Here is a 20333-nt window from a genome sequence, read left to right on the forward strand (position 1 = left end):
ATTGGGGTGGGGGGATTACAACCAGGACCAATCTCTGATCCAAGCAGAAACCCCAAAGACTGGAATGGCTTAAAAAGGTTGCAGTGAGAATGAGGATTGCAGATCTGGGGGGGTTGGGGGGGGGGTGTGGTGTTTTAATGACCTCGGTGAATGTCATACATCTTGAGGATGGTAGCTGCTGTAGCCTACATCTATCCTTAGGACATCACTGGACTGTTTCCTCCAATCATAGGACCTCACTGGGCTGTCCCATCTGGCGCAGGCCATCATTGAGCTGTCTCATCCTATCACAGGACGTCACTGGGGTGTTCCATCTGGCACGTCATCATTGAGCTGTCCCATCCTATCACAGGACATCTCTGGGGTGTTCCATCTGGCACAGGACATCACTGAGCTGTCCCATCCTATCACAGGACATCACTGGGTTCTCCCATCCTATCACAGGTCATCATTGAGCTGACCCATCCTATCACAGGACCTCAATGGGGTGTTCCATCTGGCTCGTCATCATTGAGCTCTCCCATCTGGCGCAGGTCATCATTGAGCTGTCCCATCCTATCACAGGACATCTCTGGGGTGTTCCATCTGGCACAGGACATCACTGAGCTGTCCCATCCTATCACAGGACATCACTGGGTTCTCCCATCCTATCACAGGTCATCATTGAGGTGACCCATCCTATCACAGGACCTCACTGGGGTGTTCCATCTGGCACGTCATCATTGAGCTGTCCCATCTGGCGCAGGTCATCATTGAGCTGTCCCATCCTATCAGGACATCACTGGGCTGTCCCATCCTATCACAGGACATCATTGGGCTGTCCCATCTGGCACAGGACATCACTAGACTGTCTCTTCTGTCACCAAGATAACACCTGGTTTGTCCCATTGTCATGGTACATCACTGAACTGTCCTCCTGGATTATGTGCTCAAGCTTCAGTTGTTCCAGTGAACCCACCAATTTTTGACGGTGCATTTTATTGTGCATCCCCTCAGTAATAGTTGCTGGGCTGGGCAAAAACAAATTGCTGATGGAAGTCTCTGATAAAATCATGAAAGTCTGTAGACACCGTAAAAACACAATGTTGGAGAAACTCAGCAGGTCAAACAGTGTCCTTCATATTGCAAAGATAAAGATACTGAATCAACATTTTGGCCTTGAGCCCTTCATCAAGGTCTGAGCAAAATGTGGCAGGCACCTGAATAAAATGGTGGGGTGGGGGGAAGGGGTAGCGGGTGTCCATTTCCCTCCACGGATGCTGCCTGACCCACTGAATTTATCCAGCAGGTTGTCTTCTTGCTCTGGATTCCATCGTTGACCCACTCTTACACCTCCAGAGGTGGTTGGACTGAGGGTGGAGTGTTCCAGCTTATTATACCCTGCAAACATCCACCACGTAGGCAAAGATGCAAGAATGGTTAGTACAACACCGCATTACAGAGGCAAGTGACTAGGCCTTCTGGTTGGCACTTGCTGCTCAGAGACCAGACATTGGGCCATTACAGTGAGAGCCAATTCCCTGGTTGCACACAACTCCCAGTTGTGATTTGAGACCAGTGTAAGCATATTCCTCATCTACAGCTTATATATTCCCAAATATCAACACACAGGCTCCTGGTGAATGATAAGTGAAACATTATTTGTTCTGATATCTCACCATACAAGTAAAACATGAGAATACTTACAAGGTATATCTCTGTACCCATTTTCTAATGCATGAAAGTAATTCATAAACTCCTTTAATGGGATTTTAAATATTTCAAAGAGCCCAGTGTCTTCAAACAGTCTGAATGCTACCTGTACAAAGAAAGAGATTCAATAATTAGTGAATGAAAGTATTAAAAATCAGAGGAGATAAGACACACACTCAGTGAAGCGCACCAGTGAAGGTGATTGACCAGCTGTACAGATGCAGAGAAGAGGAATCTTCAGAGGGTTTTCAATACGGCCCTGAAGATCATCGGGGGCTCCTTGTCCCTTTCGAGTGATTGATTTCAATCTCGCTGTATCGGCAAGGTAGCTAATATTCTTAAGGATTCTACTCACCTGGGCTATCATTTGTTTGACCTATTGCCCCTGGGTAGACGATATAGGTCCATTAAATCACGAATGAACAGACTCAAGAACTGTTTCTATCTTAGAGCCATTCGAGAATTAAACTCCTCCTATTTGCATCTTGTACTGTTTTAATGTTGCTTTTTTTTCCTCCTTTCTTGTTTTTTATTGTTTTATAGGCTCTTCTATGTTGTATTGTGAGTACCGTGGCTGCATTTAAAAAAAAAATCGCTGCATTTTCTTACACAGTGACAATAAAGTATTTACTTTACCAAGGCGCAGATGTACCAACTGGCCCTCGCTTTATCTCACTGGTCATCCCAGGCAACTAGTCAGAAAACTCGGGATCAATACTTTCTTCTCCCATCTATTCAAATTCTAGATGTTGAGATGTTGAATTACAGAGACTAATATAAGCTATGGGCCTCAAATTAAAAGGAATTGATGTTATGTTGATCCAAAATAATGTACCTTAGCAAATAGTTAGACAATTTTAAGGGGCATTCTTGAAAATAACAGAGCACTGGGAGTTCAACACTAATTGCTCAAATTTTCCAGCCTTGCATCAGGAACTGATGCAACAAGATTTAATTGAAAATTGGGATTGTTTTTTTTTCTGTGGCCTGGAATCCTGCTCATAAACTGTACTGTGCTACAAAGCTGCATGGCTTTAATGACGCATTCTTTAGTACTTAGCGGGATTGTGTAGCGGGCCGGGTTAACCCTGCACACGACGGGCCGAATCGCCGTAGCAAACAGTCAGCGTGGCAGGGCACAGGGGCTTCCTCCCCTACCCACTGTGAAGAAGTTCCAGGCTGCAGGAGCACGTTGCCAGGGGAATGGCCAGGCCGCATTAGGACATCACGCCTGTGAGCCTGTCGCCTCCCCTAAAAAGGAGAACCTTTTATAGTTCTGGTATTGTAGATTTATTAAAGCACAAAAAAGAATCATCAGACTATCAAGGATGATGTGTTAAATATGGAAAGATGATTTAAAATAAACTGTTTTTATTAATAAAAACCATTTTTATTCCTTTGAGGAATACATGGCTACGTACAATACTTGCACACAAGTAGAGCCATGATTGTGTCATTGTACAGAGTTAAGCTTGTGGATGTGTTGATCGTCATTCTGGACAAGTTGTGCTTTGACATGAACCCAGGGTTGCCTTTTGTTGATTGAAATTCTTGTACTTACATTAACAATTACTGTTCCAACAGGGATACTAATGAGGGCTACTAGTACAACACAATGAGCCTGCACAAGGATCATCAGACTCTTCTGCCACAGCAGCGGGGCAGCTGGTGCTGCAGGCAATGACCTTGGTTGGTCTCAGTTTAAATTCCACATGCCGGATAGGCTACTCAAGAGTTGATTCATGTTTCTGGGTGTGATGGTGGCAATGGAACCTATAAAACCAACAAGTTTGGGTAAATGGATATCGCTGCCATCTGGAAAGATTCAAACTCTGGAGGCGACTTTGATGACCACATGGAGTTATAAATGTCAGATTATTTGCACGCAACACTTCAATTTCAAATGCCATCAACAAGAAGGAATGTAACAGGGACGGCCATATACATTGGTGTATAAGATGAAATTTGAACCATATCACCTTAAAACAGGGGATGATCTTAAACGCCAAGTACAAAATCTTGTGGTTTAGAATGTCTCCATGGCGATGGAAAACAGCAATAAAACACTGACATAACTCCTAAGGGCCTACCACCAAATATTTTTCTACTGAAACTTTATGTTTGGGAAGCTGGGTTAATAGTAATGTTACATTAAAATAATGAATAGTCAATAAACTTGTCTATCATACCCTAAAACAAAAGCACAGCAAACAAAGGTAACAGTTGCCGTTTGCAACAGCTGACGAACAGTAAACAACTGCACGGCTGCGCGAGAACACAGTGCAGCAGAGAAGGTGCTACAGGCTTGGAGATGGAAAGAAGACACACTAAGGAGTGTGTCCAGGAATAAATGGGCAGCAAGAGGAGGCACTGCACACTGGCCGATTCTAGAGAAGTCTGTAGCAGACGTGGTCCGCGAGCAGCATCGAAATGGACGCGTTGATCAAGAAGTAAAACATGCATTTTTGCACTTGGCGGCGGGGGGGGGGGGGGTAAAGGCAACAAAGCAAAGACCTCAAAGCCACTGCTTTGTGGTGTCATCATTTGATGAAAGGAAATAATCTGGGTACTGAGGCAGGAAACTAAAATAGTCTAGCAATTACCAGCAGACCACATAACCACTTACAGCACAGAACAGGCCAGTTCGGCCCTACTAGTCCATGCCGTAACAAATCCCCACCCTCCTAGTCCCACTGACCAGCACCCGGTCCATACCCCTCCAGTCCTCTCCTCTCCATGTAACTATCTAGTCTTTCCTTAAATCTAACCAATGATCCTGCCTCAACTACGTCTGCCGGAAGCTCATTCCACATCCCTATCACCATTTGCGTAAAGAAATTTTCCCTCCTGTTCCCCTTATAATTCTCCCCCTTCAACCTTAAACCATGCCCTCTAGTTTGAATCTCCCCCACTCTTGATTGAAAAAGCCTATCCACATTTACTCCGTCTGTCCCTTTTAAAATCTTAAACACCTTTATCAAGTCCCCCCTCAATCTTCTACGCTCCAGAGAAAAAAGCCCTAGTCTGCACAACCTTTCTCTGTAACTCAAACCTTGAAATCCTGTCAACATTCTCGTGAACCTTCTCTGCACTCTCTCTATTTTGTTTATATCTTTCCTATAATTTGGTGACCAAAACTGTACACAGTACTCCAAATTTGGCCTCACCAATGCCTTGTACAATTTCATCATAACCTCCCTACTCTTTAATTCAATACTCCGATTTATGAAGGCCAACATTCCAAATGCCTTCTTCACCACACCATCTACCTGAGTATCATCCTTGAGGGTACTATTTACCACAACTCCTAAATCCCTTTGTTGCTCTGCACATCTCAATAGCCTACCATTTAATGCATATGACATATTTTGATTTTCCTTTCCAAAATGTTATACCTCACACTTATCTGTATTAAATTCCATCAGCCAATTCTCAGCCCACACCTCCAGCCTTCCGAAATCACCTTTTAATCTACAGTAATCTTCCTCACTGTCCACAACACCACCAATCTTTGTATCATCCGCAAACTTGCTTACCCAACTCTCCACCCCTACTTCCAGATCGTTAATATATATAACAAACAATAGTGGACCGAGGACCGATCCCTGAGGAACTCCACTAGTCACTGGCCTCCAATTGGACAAACAATTTTCTACCACTACTCTCCGACACCTCCCATCCAACCATTGCTGAATCCATTTCACTACCTCCTTATTTATACCTAATGCCTCCACCTTTTTTCCTAACCTCTTGTGGGGAACTTTGTCAAAAGCTTTACTAAAGTCGAAATAGACAACATCCACAGCTTTCCCTTCATCAGCCTTTTTTGTAACCCCCTCGAAAAACTCAATCAGGTTTGTCAAGCATGATCTACCCCTGACAAAACCATGCTGATTACTCCCTATCAATCCCTGTACCTCCAAATATTTGTAAATACCATCCCTCAGAACACTTTCCATCAACTTGCCCACCACATACGTCAGACTCACGGGCCTATAATTCCCAGGTTTACATTTGGACCCTTTCTTAAACAGCGGAACCATATGCGCAACCCTCCAATCCTTTGGTACTAAGACCGCGAGGGACTGGGTCACTAAGACTGCGAGGGAGGGGGGGTCACTAAGACCGTGAAGGGGGGCATCACTAAGACTAAGAGGGGGGTGTCACTGAGACCGTGGGGGGGTCACTGAGACCGCCGAGGGTCACTAAGAGGGGGACAAGAGTCTGAGGGGTGGGGGAGGGGTCACTAAGACTGTGAATGGGGACTCTGTGAATGGATATGAAGTGTTACTGATGTTTAGACTCTTCTCCCTTGGCTATGGACTGAAGTATGGAACAGAAGGTGACATCCTAAATATCTCTGTTAATAGCCCTACTATCTGTTCACAAGCCTCCCTGAGTGTCCTTGGGAATATTTTGTCCGGTCCCGGAGATTTATCCACCTTTATCTTTTTCAACACAGCCATGACTACCTCCTCAGTTATCCTTATATGCTTCATGACCTCCCTACTATTTTTCTTTACTTCAACTGGTTCAATATTTTTTTCCCTAGTAAATAAAGATGTTGATGTTAAAATTACTAACTTTCATTGCCACGTAATACAACAGCAAGAAACATGATCATCTATCAAGCAACATCGGAAACATGGATGAAACCCCTATGAATGTTGAAATGGTTGATAATCAAACTGTAGATACAAAGGGTGCAACAACTTGTTGTAGTCTTCTTCAGCGAGTATAGCTGAAAACCTACATTTTAAGTGGAAATTCTGGGGGTGGGTGGGGGGGGGGTGTCAGGGTCATCTTATACACCATTAACGTATTGACTGGAAGTTCTCCAGAACCTCTCCCCACGTCAACACTGGTGTTGTCACATCACAGATGTTCCCTCTGATCAATGAGGAGGAACCGCTTCTCCCAGAGGGGTGAATCTGTGGAATTCTCTGGCCCTCGAAAACAGTAGAGGCTGCCTCATTATCAACGACAGAGAAGGATTGATTTTTAAACGACGGGGGCATCAAGGGTTCTGGGGAATAGGCAGGTGAGTAGAGCTGACTTTGTGGCCAGATCAGCCGTGATCCTGTTGAACAGTGGAGCAGGGTTGATAGGTCAGATGGTTGACTCCTGCTTCCATATCTTATGTTGTTTTGTTTATTTTTCCCTCCGGGATATTTTTTGTGGATTCGTTATCACCATGGAATAATACTTCAAATCAATTGGATTATTTTAAAAATCTATATTCCAGTATACAGCACGGGCATCACCAGTAAAACTGGGTATTTACTCTTCATTTGCTCTACTGCTTGAGTAAATGTTCGGAGTAAAACATTTGAAGATTGAGTCTTCAATCACCATGGTCCATCGACTCATCAATAAGAGCCGCCCAGCATGGAAACAAGCTCTTCAGTCCATCAAGCCCTTGTCAAATCACCCACCCACTCACTTAGGTGCTTTCAAACTGAGATCTCAGTAAGTTGGCGTGTCAATGACCTGTGCTTAAAGCTGGGTCAGATTGGATCCGAGCTAACACATTGAACCAAGGTTCAGTGTGACCTTTTACACACCCCGGGTCAAAAGGAGCCGGCAGGTAACCCTTTCACACAGGAGCTGATTTGAAACACATCGGCTCTGATATTACCTAGCTTGGCGGGTAAGTACCGGGATGAAAATGAACCCCCCCCACCTTCCGCATTAGTCGTGTTCACACAGGTAAGTGAAATTGTAAAAAAGGCAATTAAATGCCAGCTTTCAGGGGCAGCATGAAAACACCTATTAAATGCCATTTTTAATTTTCTCCACATTCCCATTAAATCCCAACAAAACTGGCTACTGGAAATTTTCCTATCCAAATACATATTCAATTGCCTTTAAACATTGCAAAAGTATCTGCCTCCATCGCAACCTCTGTCAAATATTACCCCACAGATCTCCTTTAAATTTCTCCCCTTTTGCCTTGAACCTGTTGCCTCTAGCTCACTCCCCTGTCCATTTCCTTCAGAACATTATAAGCCTACATAAAGTCACCCCTCAGCTTCCTACATTCCCGTGAGAATAAAAGAGCCGATCCCATTTCTCCTGATAATTACTGCCCTCCATTCCAGGGAAAGGCTCTTCTGCACTCTCTCTTCAATTTCAATTTAGGCACAGAACATGGTAACAGACCATTTCAGCCCATGAGGCCGTGCCGTCCAATTAACTTACAACCTCCCGTATGTTTCAAACAGTTGGGTGGGGGGGGACTGGAGTCCCTGGGGAAAAGCCACGCAGACATGGGGAGAACATACAAACTCTTAACAGACAGTGCGGGATTCAAATCGCACTCCCAATCTCTGGCACTGTAATGGTGTTACGCCAACTGTGCTTCTGCTGTTATTTACACTTTAGTTAAAAATAACTTACTTTTTTACCTCGGAAAGAAACTAATTTTTCTCAGAAGGAGTTATTCTGCTAACAATGACCCATGTGCTTTGAGAAACCACTCGAGCAGACACATCTCATAGGTTTACACAGCACGGCACATCAGCTTAAAAAGTTCTTTCTCACCTGGCTTAGGATCCGGCCACACTTTGAGCCTGTCATCTCCATGAGATCAAAGATGGGAAAATTCCAGTTGTTGAGTTGTGCAAATATCAGCTCCAGATCTTCTATTAGAAGAGGCTCTGGGGCCAGGATCGGTTTCTCCTGGAAGACGAAAGGGAAACCTCCGTTGGAGTTGATGGGACTACCTTTATTCAAACAGTTCACTGGAGATGGCAGGTGCTGTGGAGTCTGGAGCAAAAGCCAATCGACCGAAGGAACGCAGCAGGTTGAGCAGGATCCATGGGAGAAAAAGAATGGCCGACGTTTCGGGCCGGACAGGACAGAGAACGCAGAGTGGCTCTAGCCCGAAACATTGACCATTTTTTCTCCCACCGACGCTGCTTCAAAAGTTCAGATTCGTCGGCAGAGTACAGACATGACATCCCGTACAACCCTGAGGTTCTTTATCCTGCGGGCCACGCATTATTTTCCACTGAACCTGCTGAGTTCCTGCCGCAGATTGCTTGTTGCCTTCTGGGGGAATAATTCGAACACAATGCGTCGACCAGGAAACTGAAAAAACAATAGACAAATGCTGGAGAAACTCAGCAGGTCAAAAAGCGCCTTTGTGTAGCAAAGGTGAAGAGACAGAACCAACGTTTCGGGCTTGGTTCTGTATCTTCACCTTTGCTACATAAAGGCGCTGTTTGACTTGCTGAGTTTCTCCAGCATTTGCGTGTTTTTTTCCCTTAACAGAATCCTGTGTTTTACCAGGAAACTGAGGGTACCATGCTCGTTATATTTTTATATATATAAAATTTATATTTTTTACATTTTAAATGTAGCTATATAGCACAGTAACAGGCCATTTCGGCCCATGAGCCGATGCTGTCTAATTGATCCAATTAACTGACAATGTTTTTGAACGGTGGGAGGAAAACGGAGCCCCCCAGAGAAAACCCACGCAGACATGGGGAGAACGTACAATCTCCTTACAGGCAGCGCGGGATTCGACCCCTGCTCCCGATCGCTGGCGCTAACTGCTGCGCCAACTGAGCCACCCATATATCGCATCTGATTTTATCCCTGACTGAGGTCAGTAAGTACGATTGAGCAAGATGTAAAAATGCCATTGCACTCAGGTTTCATGGGCGACCAGTCTGCGAGTTTGAACAAAGTGACTCTTGTTATATTTATTCACACATCTTTTATAAATGATGCCAACTTCACATTTTTCATTCATAGGTCCCTCTGAGTGGATTTAGAATAGAAACTGCTGATCTAAACTTAACTTGTCACTGGGAACAGTGATGTACTGCAACTCAATGAGATCACGGCCTCAGAGAGGAAACTGCACTGCACAGTCGAGAATCTGCACAGGAGGATGGCTGGAGACTGGAGACTGGCAGCTGAAGGACTCACACCAGGCCACAGGCTGCTGGGGACCCAGGTAATCAGGACTCGGTTTCAAGAGGGTGACGATGGGTTCCCGAAGGGGCCTTGGGCACTGAAAACTCCCTGATTGTATTGGACTGTACAGTTGCATTGGCTGCGGGAGCGCTGGAGGCGAATCCACAATCTCCTCCATGTCTCTGAAGAGACTTCCTTTGGCTTCTCCTTCTCTTGCTGGGAGGGGAACCGGCAGGAGGCTCCTCTTTGTGTGGCTTTGTGGCAAACGAAGGTGACACATTTAATGTGTTACTTACAAGACAATAAAGGATTCTTAAACCCTTGAATAGATTTGGGAGTTAAAATGGAAAATCTCCAGTTGCTGGGATTGGACCCCCCCCCCCCCCACCCCCGCCCCACCTCGTCCAGTCCCTTCCCATCTACACCCGGGACTCCTCACATGCCTCTATCACTTCAACAACTTCCTGTTCTTTGGGCTAGATTGCTTCATTTTCACCATGGACATCCCCTCCCCCCAAAAGAAAGGTCTCAAATCCATTCATTTTTTTCTCTTAATAACAGACCTAATCTTTTCCCCTGCTGGTGGAAGGGGGAACCACCACTCTCCTCTGCCTGGCAGAACCTCAGAATCAGAATTTATTGTCAGAAACACATCACAAAATTTGTTTTGTGGTGGAATCACATTGCAAATATTCATATAAACTGCCTTACAAAATAAATAAAAAATAGGGGCAGCATGGTTGGCGTAGCAGTTAGCACAATGCCATTACAGTGCCAGCGATCAGGGCTGGGGTTCGAATCCCACACTGTCTGTAAGGAGCTTGTACATTCTCCCCGTGTCTGTCTGGGTTTCCCCCAGGGGCTCCAGTTTCCTCCCACCATTCAAAATGTACCGGGGGTGTATATTAATCGGGTGTAATTGGGTGGTGTGGACTCATGGGCCAAAATGTATGTCTACAATTAAAATGCAGAAGGTCAAAGTAAGGCAGTGTCTGTGGTTCATTGTTCATTCAGGGATCTGATGGCAGCGGGGAAGAAGCTGTCCTTGTGCCGCTGAGTGCTCGTCTATACCTTTTTCCCCGATGACAGCAGAGTGAAGGGGATGGAGGGGGGTCCTTGAGGCTGCTTTCTTAAGGCACTGGCTCTTGTAGATGTCCTTGTAGGTGTTCCTGATGTTGCAGGCTGAGTTAACAACCCTCTGGAGTTTTCTCTTGTCCTGGGCATTGGGATCTCTGTACCAGACAGTGATGCAACCAGCCGGAATGCACTCCACAGTACACCTGTAGAAGTTTTCAAGAACTTGTACTGACCCTCAGTTCTATTGCCCTTGAATTGACTTACTCTGGAAGAAAGGAAAGCTGCAGGAACTTCGATGGTCTCCATTGGAAACTCATCTTTTGAAATTCCAGACGCATATTTGAATACTTGGAGCGATTTCAACCTCACTGTTTTATACAACTGTCAGTTTTTGCTTTCTCCTAGAAAAGCATTCTGATTAACCTTGGTCAGAAAACAGATTGGCTAATGCTGCTGCCCAGCTCTCAGCACTGAATTTAATCCTGGTCTCAGGTGCTGACTGCATGGAGTGTCCATGACCTGATCTAGGTGCCTTGGTGTCCTCCCACATCCCAAAGATGGGCCAGGAGATGAGATGGGTGCTGTCACTTCCACCGAGAGTTGATCGATGGCAATAAAGAATGAATGGGAGTTGATGGGCATTTGAGACAGAAATTGTGGGGGACACAAGGAAGTGATGAGGAGGAATGGGACAAGGAAGATTGCTCTGCTGAGCACCAGGATGAAGCTGAAGGTCTGAAGACCATTCAGCCCACTAATTCCATGCTACCATCAAGGGGTCACACCTAAAATGGTACACTTAAGTACTCTGCGACACCTAAAATGGTACACTTAAGTACTCTGCGATCTTTTCCCTTGTGGCTCGGATGTAAGACTGACCCATACTTGCATTTCCAGTGTCACTACCTAAAGAAAGATTGGACAGGCTGGTACCTGACAGGCTAGAGGACAGAAGAGTGAGAAGAAACTTGCCGTCGAATTATCTTTCAATCATAGATGCATCACAGCCTGCTTTGATAAATCTGAGGCAACCATGAAGAAGGTGCACCACTTTCTAAGGAGACTGGGGAGATTTGACATGTCGTCGGATGCTCCTTCAAACCTCTGCGGGTGCTCTGGAGAAAGCATACTGTCTAGAAGCCTCTCAGCCTGGTTTGGCAATGCAGAATAGCACAGAAGGTATCAGACATAGCCAGGCCCATCACAGGGCTCTGACCATTGCAGACATCGATGTGAGTCCCTGCCACAACATCATAAAGGACCCCTATCACCCTGGTCAGAAACGTCCTGCTACCCTTCAAGCAGCAGGTACAGAAGCCTGAAAACCAGCACCTTTAGGTTCAGGAATAGTTTCTTTGAAACAGCAATCGGAGTCTTGAACCTCCTTATAGCAGGGACTGTTCTACCACCACAAAACCACATTGTAACACCACGATGGAAATTTATTAGCTATATTTTTTTAATATATTATCTCTTTTTAATTTAATTTGATGAATATTTGTTCGGCTACAGCAAGAAAGAAATTTTGAAAGATCATTCAGGAAACAAGTTTCTTCTCACTCTTCTCAACTACGACAATAAACTCACGATCATCTCATGGGTCCCTCTGCAATTCAGGATGGCTCAGAAGTTCCTCAAGTCCCTCAGCAGAACTTTGATTTGTATATCCGCCCATTCTATCCAGTATGGGGGAGGGTGGACCCAACTGGAGGATATCCTTCCTTTCCTAAAGAATGTTACTCCATTAAAACACCTTGTGCATGCATTCTGCATGCACATTTTTGTGCCTGTGATATTTTTCTAGACTTTTTTCTTCACAAAAATAAGTTGGATATTCACAAATGATCAACTGGACAAGGAATGAGATTAACATGCAGTGACAATCATTGGCCACTGGAGTGCGCAGTGGACCTAGTTATTAGCCTGCCCTGTCTGCAGACGCTAAGAGTGTAGGTCATTCATTATAAATAGCTTTGCCTTCTATGACGTTGCACGGCCTGCTGATTTTCTCCAGCAGTTTTGAGTACTGCATTATTATTTATTGTCATGAACTTCGATGTTTTTCTGCAGCATATCATAGCGCAAACATACGTACAAGCCAGCTTACAAAAATAAATAAAAATAGTGCACCAAGACTCAAAGTGAGGCCGTGCCTGTGGTTCATTGATCAACCAGGAATCTGATGGCAGAGGGGAAGAAGCTGCCCTTGCGCCACTGGGCGCACGTCTTCAGGCTCCTGTCCCCTTTTCTCGAGGGTGGTGGTGGGGTGGGGGGGGGGGGTCCTTGAGAATGAGGCTACTTCTTGCAGATGTCGTCGATGGAGTGAAGACCGGTGTTCCTGATGCCGCAGGCCAAGTTAACAACCCTCTGGAGTTTTTTCTGGTGCTGGGCGTTGGCGCCTCCGTACAGCGATGCAACCAGCCAGACTGCTCTCCACGGTCCACCTGGAGAGGTTTTTGAGAGTCTTCAGTGACATGCTTAATCTCCTCAAGCCCGTAAGTATGATTGCATCGATCCTCCCTTCGCAGTGGAGCGACACCACTTTGAAAGATTCTCTCTTGCACTCATTTTTCCAGGCTGTTTGAAACCAATGTCGGCAGATCATTTTTAGACTGGAGGGTCTTTTGAATGACTGAGTTCTAATACTATGTCCGGCTCCCTGGACCCAACTTGTGAATCCAGAGCTTCTTGGAGTTGAGGTGATTAATAATGGTCAAGAAAATTTCAAATCCTTCGCAATCCATAAGGAGCTCGCATGTCCTCCCCATTTATTGGGTGGGTTTCCTCTGGGTGCTCCCGCGTCCTCCCACATTTCAGGGTTAGTAGGTTGTCTGGTCACGTGTGTATTTGGGCTGCGCTGGCTGGTGGGCCCAAAGGGTTTGATATTCTGCTGCATCTTTCTAAAATAAAAATCACTGAACTGTGGCGAAGTATGATTACACTTCAAAGACAGGTTTGCCATTTTTAAAAAGGAGAATTTTCTATTTTGGGGGTTGAGGAGGCTAGACCATTTAAAGAGGATGGGGATAAGCTTTGGGGAAATGGTGCAGATGAGGAGCTGAGGCCCTGGGGTCAATAGGTCACAGTCATCATGAACGATTAGGCCGACTCGAGGGACCAAGCAGCCTCGTCCTATACTATTTTTTTTTAAAATCACGCTCTTGTTTTCCTCCATTTGAAACCACCTATCGGTACATTGGTACAAGTTTGGACACTTGAGCATTAGAAGGTCCCTTCCTGAACCATCCCTCGAAGGCCTCAGTTCTCGCACAAAGCTTCTGCGGCCACCCACAAACCAACACCGGGAAGTATTTCTAGGAGGGAGGTGAAGAACAACTGCTTCTCCCCAAAGAGCAGCCCAAGGAGGCAATCAAGGCACATTAGGGTTACATATACTAAAGACTCAGTTAAGATACATTTTTGCACTGCTGGAGAACAAAGGGCTCTGGGGAACGGGCGGCAGGTAAGTGGAGCAGAGTCCACGGCCACGGTTGCCATGATCTTATTGAATGGCAGAGCAGAGGGCCGACTCCTGCTCCCACTTCTTATTCTAACATAGAGGTACCTCAGCTGGAACCAAATGGTGCAACGTGATGCCTTCGGCCCTGTAGAGCTCACAGCTTGAATCTTTGAGGGATTGCTCCAAGCCCTTGGCTGAGGATTCTTGATCTTCTTCATTCTGCGTGATGTCACTGCTGTCACTGTTATTTGTTTCATGGGTGCTGTCATAGTCGGAGGTTGCTTGGGCAGGGTCATCTGCAAGAGACAAAATGTTCAACCATCCATCGCGGTATTGAGTCTCTGCCCCCTAGGGCAGGAAGTCCAAATGAGCGACAATGGATCTCCCTGCCTACTGCACCTCTCCTGTGATCACTCCGGTATCCGTGCCCCTCAGGATGTTGTTCCTCGAGGCACTGCCTTCAGGCAGGTAGCCACAGACTGAAAGTGGGTGCATTGGAAAGGAAAGTGGGTGAGGGGCCAGGTATGAAACGGGCAGGGGAGCGAAGGAGTGGAGGTGCAATGAAATCAGAATATGGCAAAGTGTGCACCGAGCAGATGGTACAGGGAAGGGCAGAGTGGGGAGCGATGGGTGTCTCCCACGTCTCGACAGGCCAAATGGAGGCTGCAGGGATGAGTCCTGAGAGACTGGTTTCTGTCTGTGCTTGGAGGGTTGACACCCAATCAGAAAAAAATACCGTGTAAGTGGTGGGGAATACAATGAGAATCAGCTTTCTGGTGTCTCACATGCAGAATCCCACATCAGAGGGGGACGGGTCCTGATCCAGATGGGAGCACTGCTCAGCTGGAAACTGTTTGATACAGCATAAATTATTAATTTACTGAGACTGATTGTGAGATCGACTATGGGGGGGGGGGGGGGGTCACTGAGACTGCAAGGGAGGGGCATCACTGAGACCACCGGGGGGGGGTCAATGAGTCTGCGAAGGGGGGGGTCACTACAACCACGAGGGATGGATCACTGAAAATATGAGGGAGGGGCATCACTGAGACCACAGGGGGGTATTACTGAGACCACGAGGGGAGCGTCACTAAGACCGCGAGGGGGGGCTTACTAAGACCGCGAGGGACTGGGTCACTAAGACTGCGAGGGAGGGGGGGTCACTAAGACCGTGAAGGGGGGCATCACTAAGACTAAGAGGGGGGTGTCACTGAGACCGTGGGGGGGTCACTGAGACCGCCGAGGGTCACTAAGAGGGGGACAAGAGTCTGAGGGGTGGGGGAGGGGTCACTAAGACTGTGAATGGGGACTCTGTGAATGGATATGAAGTGTTACTGATGTTTAGACTCTTCTCCCTTGGCTATGGACTGAAGTATGGAACAGAAGGTGAAATGGCAGCAAATGACTTGCAAATGGTTAGCGTTGATTTGTTTGGACAAACCAAGACATCATCACATTACCAGCACCCTGGCTCTAAACTTCATGTGCCTCAGAGCCACTTGCCCCATCTGGTAAACCCACAGCAAACCTTGGTTGTGGCCAGACTGGTGTTGTTGGAGATGGGGAGCTCACCTGTCCGGTTCAGTGAAGACGCTGTTGTCTCCACTCTTCCTCCTATGCTGTCTGAGTGCGTCAACTTGCTGAAAGGCCGGCCGCAACTGTAACATCAAATAAACCCCATTTTAGGGAAATGTAGGCAGCCTTTAAACCATGTGTGGGGCCTTGGCTTTATTTCAGTTCTGCCAAAAGAGAGGTCACAGCCTGCTGTGTGTGTCAGTCGGGGACCACTCACATTCCACCAAGATCAGGGGCTGCAAAGCTTCAGCTTCCACCTTCTGAACAGAATCTCCAAAACTCCCTCCCCGCCACGGCACATCAAGCCACTGTCTCCAACACCATCTCCAAAAACATAGCCAAATTATCTTCTCAACAGGGCCTGGAAACCAACTTTGCACATTCCACCAGGCCAGTGATGGGTAAGCATGAGTAGGAGGGACGAGAAATGACCGTAGCAGTCAGCTTTCATGATCCAGTCCAATGTAAATCCATGTAGCATTCAATGTTACATTTCAGTGTGTGCTACACAATGATCAAGATTGACCTGGCATTCAATCTTTTTAGACAATACACATACAAGGCTTAGTCTAGACTTCGCCTTCTTCCTCAAACCACTGTTCCATTCCAAAGTGTTCTGATGTACTGAGATATAATTCCTCGTGACTGCAACGAGTTTGAAGATCAATTCCCATTTGCCTGCATCAGGATCCACTTACACTCCCTTGTCTTGCTCACTCCTTCAAAGGGATTTTCCCAGTCCAATGTAAATTATCCTAATTGTTTTGCATTGATTCCAATCAATTACTCATGGACTGTAACAAGATGCTTGATTTAAGCTGTGCCAAACGTGATGAACAAAACGCAAAACACAACTTCAGGTGGCAGATATCTAAAATGAACGCAGAAAATGCCAGGGATCCTCAGGAAGTTAAGTAGCATCTGTGAGGTGCGGGGGTGGGGGCGTGGGGAGTGAAGGAGCATTGAGCTGGATCCATTGCACCAACGCTGGCTGACCTGCTGAGTGCTTCCAGGGCGTTTTGACCTACGATGAATGGAAGCAACATCCCACCCGCGGCCATAAAGACTGAATAGATGAGGATGCCATTTCCTCTCCAGGCCAGATGGACATCCTTTCTTTGGTGCACATTGATCAATATCAAATGGACACACCTTCCCCAATGCACACTGATTGATGAATAGTGAGAATCTATTGACATATTCAACATATACACAAGTACAATGAAATTCTGACTTCCTGCAGCAAAACAGGTATGTAAGGAACACCAACTTCAATGGTATACATTAAATCAGTGGTTCTCAACCCTTTTCTTTCCACTCACATCCTACTTTTAAGTATTCCCTATGCCATCAGTGCCCTGTGATTAGTAAGGGATTGCTTAAGGTGGGATGTGAGTGGAAAAAAAAAGTTTGAAAACCACTGTTTTAATTGTACCTGATTGGCTCGTTATGTGCACAGTTTCAATGACAATTTTTCTCAAGCCATATATTTCGGAAACAATTAGGTCTGGAGCAGTGATTCTCAACCTTCCCTTCCCACCCTCATCCCACCTTAAGCAATCCCTTACTAATGGCATAGGGATTACTTAAGGCAGAATGGTGAGCGGAAAGAAAAAAGGTTGAGAACCACTGCATTAAATTGTCACTTCTGCCAAGTAAAATATATCATAAATGTAAAAGGTTTGTTAGATAAACATTCACAGTTGTCATTAGTGTAAGAAAAAAGTGAAATTTCAATGGTACAAACAGATCCTTTGGTGGTTTTGGACTAATTTATGATTCAGGTGTTAGTGCTGCACAATTACTCAGTAAAAGGAGGTGTGAGGTGTGAGGTGATCCTTCTGACCGATGGCCTACTGGTCACCCTTAGGCAAGGTGCGGTACCTGTTTAGCATCCCAGTCAGGGTCACGTCAAGCCAAGGATTGCAGAGGGTGGATGGTTTTTATGGAATTTATGGTTGTAGAACTAAAAATGCTGGGCAGATGTATCTGCTGATCAATGGCCAGGGTTTCCTGTCCAGTATGGACACTGCAATTAAAGGTGGCAACGGGAAACCATTTCTGTTCCCTTGTACAATCATGAACTCAACATCGACCATGGTCTTAGCTCAAAGATGGAGACTTGACCGAAGGAGAACAGCTACAATTTGGAGGGTCAGAGATCATGACGGATGGTGAGATGTGATCACACACACCGAATGGCAGGGCACCTGAATGAAATGAATGGTCAGGCAGCATGGGGAGGGTCAAGAGGTAGACTCAAAAATTGCTCTTGAATGTAGAGGTTTCTGTATCCTCTGCCTGAAGTTAGCAGTGAGAAGCGGCAGTGACCAGGGTGATGAGGGTCCTTTATGATGTTGGCTGCCTTCTTGAGGCAGCGGCTCATGTGCCTTCAATGGACAGTGCCTGCAATGGATGGTTAGCTTGGCCACTTCCCACAGGCTTCTGCGGTGTCAGGCGCGTGAGTTGCCGAACCAAGCTGCAATGCCACCAGCCAGGACTCCTTCCACAGGGCACCTGCGGAGGTTCCACAGGAGTATTGAACGACCTGACAAATCTCCTCAGAAAGTAAAGGTGTGGACTCCCAGGAACTTGAAGGCACCAACACTCTCCATCAATATCCCATTAATGAAGAAGGGTTACAGTCCACAATAAACTCCTTGGTCTTACCGACATTGAGAGTAAGACTGTTGTTCAGGCACCAGATTCTCGATCTCCATTCTGTATTCTGATACATGGTGTCATTTGACAAAATATATGTGCAGACTTTAAACAAATGAGCTGCACATTTTCTCTGCACGAACAGGAAGCATCAACGCAGATGGTCAGCATAAGGGATCAGTTTCATCACTGAATTTAAATCACTTGGAGGGGTACAGCAGGAAAAAAGTCCCTTCAGCCCATCTAATTCATGCTAACCATTAAGCACCCATTTCCATTAAGCTTTTACTAACCTTTCTTCTCCCTATTTTCTCATCAACTCTCCTCAGTTTCTGCCAATCATCCATGCACCAGGGGCAATTCACAATGGCCAATTAACTGACTAACCTGCCCGTCTTTGGAGGAGGGGAAAGCTCCCAGAGCTCCTGGTGGAAACCCACATGGTCACAAGGACAATGTGCAAAATCCTTATTGAGGTCAGGATTGAATCTGGCTCACAGAAACTCCACTCTTTGTGCCACAGTGTCTCCCCAGATCTCATCTACAATAGAGAGGCAGCAAGGAATTCTCCCGCATCCTGCAGTACACAGAAGTTCTGGGAAAATTAAGGTGGTCTGTGAGTGGGATGAGAAGGTTGAGAACCACTGCTCTAGATCCAATTGTTATTTTGCTTGTGAATTATTGTCATAGGCCCATTTCCTCTGGAGTTATGAAACCGTGCACGTAACAAGTCAATGAGGTACGATTAAAACAGTGGTCTTCAAACTTTTTCTTTTCCCCCACATACCACCTTAAGCAATCCCTTACTAATCACAGAGCACCTATGGCATAGGAAATACTTAAAGTGGTATGTGAGTGGAAAGAAAATGTTTGAAAACCACTGATTGAAACTGATGAGGAATGCTCTGCACTCTTTCAAGGGCAGGGAATTCTCCCAAGTTTCTGGCAAACAATCTCCCCTTAGCAAATCTCGTCAAAAAAAAACGACAAGCTGCAGGTCACTCTTATTAGAAGTATAATATCTTTTCCAAAAATATGAACTTATAATGATGCACCCTCCCTTACCATTGCACCAATATCTCAATCTGACTCGAAAAGGTTCCAAAAGATCAAATGGTGCGATACAAAAAGGAATGCATGTCCTTCATTGCAATCCTTCCTCTACAAATGCCAAGAGAAACATCTAAGGAATTAATCCTTCCTTTCATTTATTGTTTTCGGGGATTTTGGAGGATGACAAAGGCAATTTTCAAAATTAATTTACTTGTAAAAACATTAAGTTTAAAATAGTAAGCCATATTGTTAAATTGCATGTTATAATCCTTATATTTTAATTCTTGCTTTGAGAAATATTCTCCCTTAGAAATAGAACACAGAATCAGAATTTATTTGTCCAATAAAAATATCTTAAAAATGAATTTATTATCATGAAGAATTCCTTCCCCCCATGAGACCGTGCTGCCAAAATATTCCAATTAAACAATCTCTGTACGTCATGAAAGGTGGGAGAAAACCACAGCGCCTGGAGAAAATCATTGTTGATCAGCATTACAGGTGCAAATATTACTGTAAATTACATTTTTAAAAATAATCAATTAGTGCAAAAGAAGAGGGAGTGAAGTTGTGTTGTAGGTTCATTTTCCATTCAGAAATCTGATGGCAGAGGGGAAGAAGCTGTGTTTGTCCCACTGGATGCTCATCTTCAGGCTCCAGTACCTCCTTCCTGATGGTATCAGTGGGCATGGCCGGGGTGGGGGGGGGGGGGGGGGTGGAATGTGTGTCCTTGAGGTTAGAGGCTGAATTCTTAGGACAGCGCCTCTTGTAGATGGCCTTAATCTGATGCCCATGATCACCATTCTCCGTAGTCTTTTCCTGTCAGACAGGGATGCACCAGTCAGAATTCTCCCCATGGCCCGCCTGTAGAAATTTGCATGAGCCC

At 45.6% G+C, this 20333-nt stretch overlaps 1 protein-coding gene across 4 annotated transcripts in view; it reads right to left on the minus strand.

The window, feature by feature from the left end:
- pde3a (phosphodiesterase 3A, cGMP-inhibited) overlaps positions 1–20333 on the minus strand; it is a 386358-nt gene that overhangs the window by 24394 nt on the left and 341631 nt on the right. For all 4 annotated transcript variants that reach the window (XM_069909269.1, XM_069909268.1, XM_069909271.1 and 1 more), the window contains exons 7-10: positions 15731–15816; positions 14264–14454; positions 8236–8373; positions 1687–1798 (exon numbers count right to left, since the gene is read on the minus strand). In XM_069909269.1, the coding sequence (XP_069765370.1) occupies positions 1687–1798; positions 8236–8373; positions 14264–14454; positions 15731–15816 (527 nt within the window). The remainder of the gene's footprint in view (positions 1–1686; positions 1799–8235; positions 8374–14263; positions 14455–15730; positions 15817–20333) is intronic.

Source organism: Narcine bancroftii, chromosome 13 (genome assembly GCF_036971445.1).
Source record: "Narcine bancroftii isolate sNarBan1 chromosome 13, sNarBan1.hap1, whole genome shotgun sequence".
Classification (NCBI taxonomy): Eukaryota; Metazoa; Chordata; class Chondrichthyes; order Torpediniformes; family Narcinidae; genus Narcine; species Narcine bancroftii.